At 39.5% G+C, this 2,102-nt stretch overlaps 1 protein-coding gene across 1 annotated transcript; it reads right to left on the minus strand.

Moving 5' to 3' along the window:
* Positions 1-353: 353 nt before the first annotated feature.
* Positions 354-1,450, minus strand: LOC113030018 (claudin-4-like). Its single transcript, XM_026181046.2, has one exon. It carries the CDS (start codon positions 1,299-1,301, stop codon positions 732-734), a length of 570 nt encoding a protein of 189 aa, XP_026036831.1. The 5' UTR covers positions 1,302-1,450; the 3' UTR covers positions 354-731.
* Between the last annotated feature and the right edge of the window lie 652 nt (positions 1,451-2,102).

Genomic DNA, 2,102 nt, shown 5'->3' on the forward strand with positions numbered 1-2,102 from the left:
CAAAAAAAGTAACTTCAAGTACCAAACTGCATTATATTTCGTCACGTCGATATATGGGCTGCAAGTACGGGTGACGTGTGCCACAAGTGGCCCCCGGGCCACATGTTTGAGGTCCCCGTATTATACTGTATTCCATTATCAGACTATTTGTAAACAAAAAACATGAAATACGTCTTTATGAGGGCACACACTACTGTTGGCTATACTATTATTGTAGCACAAAGTACCTTGAGGTACCTGCATAAATAAATACAACTGAACTGAATTGAATATTTCTCTCTCCCTTGACCCACTCTTTATGCAATAATATACACAACTCCTTAGTATCTTATAAATGAAGACATAAACACAAATTGTAATCAGACTCTTTATTTAGATGTTTGAAAATAAAGAGCCACTGCCATCAGATGCAACGAAGAAATGTCTGCTCTCACATGCTTGTGAGTAAATTTAATGTACATTTTAATGGTACATGCTCACACATTAAACAGACAAGCAAAAACCAAATATAAAAAGAAGTATTTAAAAACAGCAAGTAAGACAATAATCCAAATCACTATCAATATTGAACCAGTTTAATAAATCATAGATTTAAACTTGTGGCTGCTCAGTCAGATTTTACAGAAAGTTTAAATACACAAACTTTACTACTCATCCAAATCACACATTTAAGTTTCAAAGAGCTTTTACTCTTTCTAATTAACTGTTTTTTCTTTTTACAAGACCCTGATTTACACAGAGGGAGGTTGGGGGTACTTAACATCATAGCTAGTCTCCTTTTTGAGTGGCCAGGAGCTGCAAAGGAGACTTCCACCCAGTATCAGCAGCCCTACAGACACCCACCCGATGTGGAGCGCAGCTCCCATTCTGTATTCTTCATTGTAGGATTCATGAGCTATGGTGATTGTGGTCCAGCAGACTGGTATGAGCACCAAGACACCTGCAATGATGAAGGCAATTCCAGAAACAAAGGCCTCTTTAGTCTTTTGCCTTTCATCCTGATCATTGGTGGTGCAGTTGCCCCCTACCACACCAAGCATGATGCCAAAAACATTGATGATGATGGCCATGATGGTGAGCACTCTGGCAGCCTTCAGTTCTTGAGGTACATCCAGAGAAATATAAGCTTCACATGCTGTCCTGTAGTAATAGTAATAGTCCTGACTCTCACAGTACTTCCACAAACCCAGCCCATTATTCTGAGCAAATTTCCAAGTGGAGCCGATGCAGATGGCCATGCATCCAAGAGAGCCGAAGATGGCAAAGACCAAACCCAGAAGCTGCCTTCCACTAGCCTTCATTATAATGATTTCTTGGCGTATTCTTGAGAGCTGCAGTAGCTTATATGTGAGCAAAGAGCTGAGTGGGAAGTGGTTTGTAGGTGGTTTTTATAACCAGAGATGTCTGTAGCTTCCTCAATGAGTATTCACATATTTAAAGTTTGCTGATTATTTAGTACTACCCTTTAGCTAAAAAACTGTTTCTAAATGAAACATAGTGTTACAGAGATGCATGTACCAAAAGAGGCACAAAGATATAATTGCTTATTTTATCATTTGAAATATTTTGAAAAAGCTCTTTTTTTAGTCGAATGATACTAACTGTTCTAAATGAACTGCTATATGTCCCCAACAGATAATAGTGGAAAAAATAACACTACTTCAGGGGTACTTTAGTTTCACTGTCAACTTTTCATTTATTAAGAATTGAGGTGATAAAACACAACCAAAATCAAATATTTTTCACTGAAAAGTGTGAAATTTATTCACAGCAGATGCTAAAGTAGAGTTTGAAGGAAGAACAGGTGATTTTCAGAGTGACTTCACTGTCTCTCTGGACTGGCATGTAGCCATGTGTGTGTGTGTGTGTGTGTGTGTGTGTGTGTGTGTGTGTGTGTGTGTGTGTGTGCGTGCGTGTGTGCGTGTGTGTGTGTGTGTGTGTGTGTGTGTGTGTGTGTGCGTGTGTGTGTGTGTGTGTGTGTGTGTGTGTGTGTGTAACGATCTGGAAGCAAATCATGTGTGGCGAGTTAAGGACCCAGGAGCAGGCGACACAGGAAGACAGGAACTTAATGAAAAGTGAAAACATGTGCCAGGAGTAGAAAT

The sequence above is a fragment of the Astatotilapia calliptera genome, chromosome 10 (assembly GCF_964374335.1).
Source record: "Astatotilapia calliptera chromosome 10, fAstCal68.1, whole genome shotgun sequence".
Lineage (NCBI taxonomy): Eukaryota > Metazoa > Chordata > Actinopteri > Cichliformes > Cichlidae > Astatotilapia > Astatotilapia calliptera.

What these genes read in the sequence shown, in the direction of transcription:
- LOC113030018 (XM_026181046.2), bottom strand. Translation starts at nt 1,301, where the DNA reads ATGAAGGCTAGTGGAAGGCAGCTTCTGGGTTTGGTCTTTGCCATCTTC.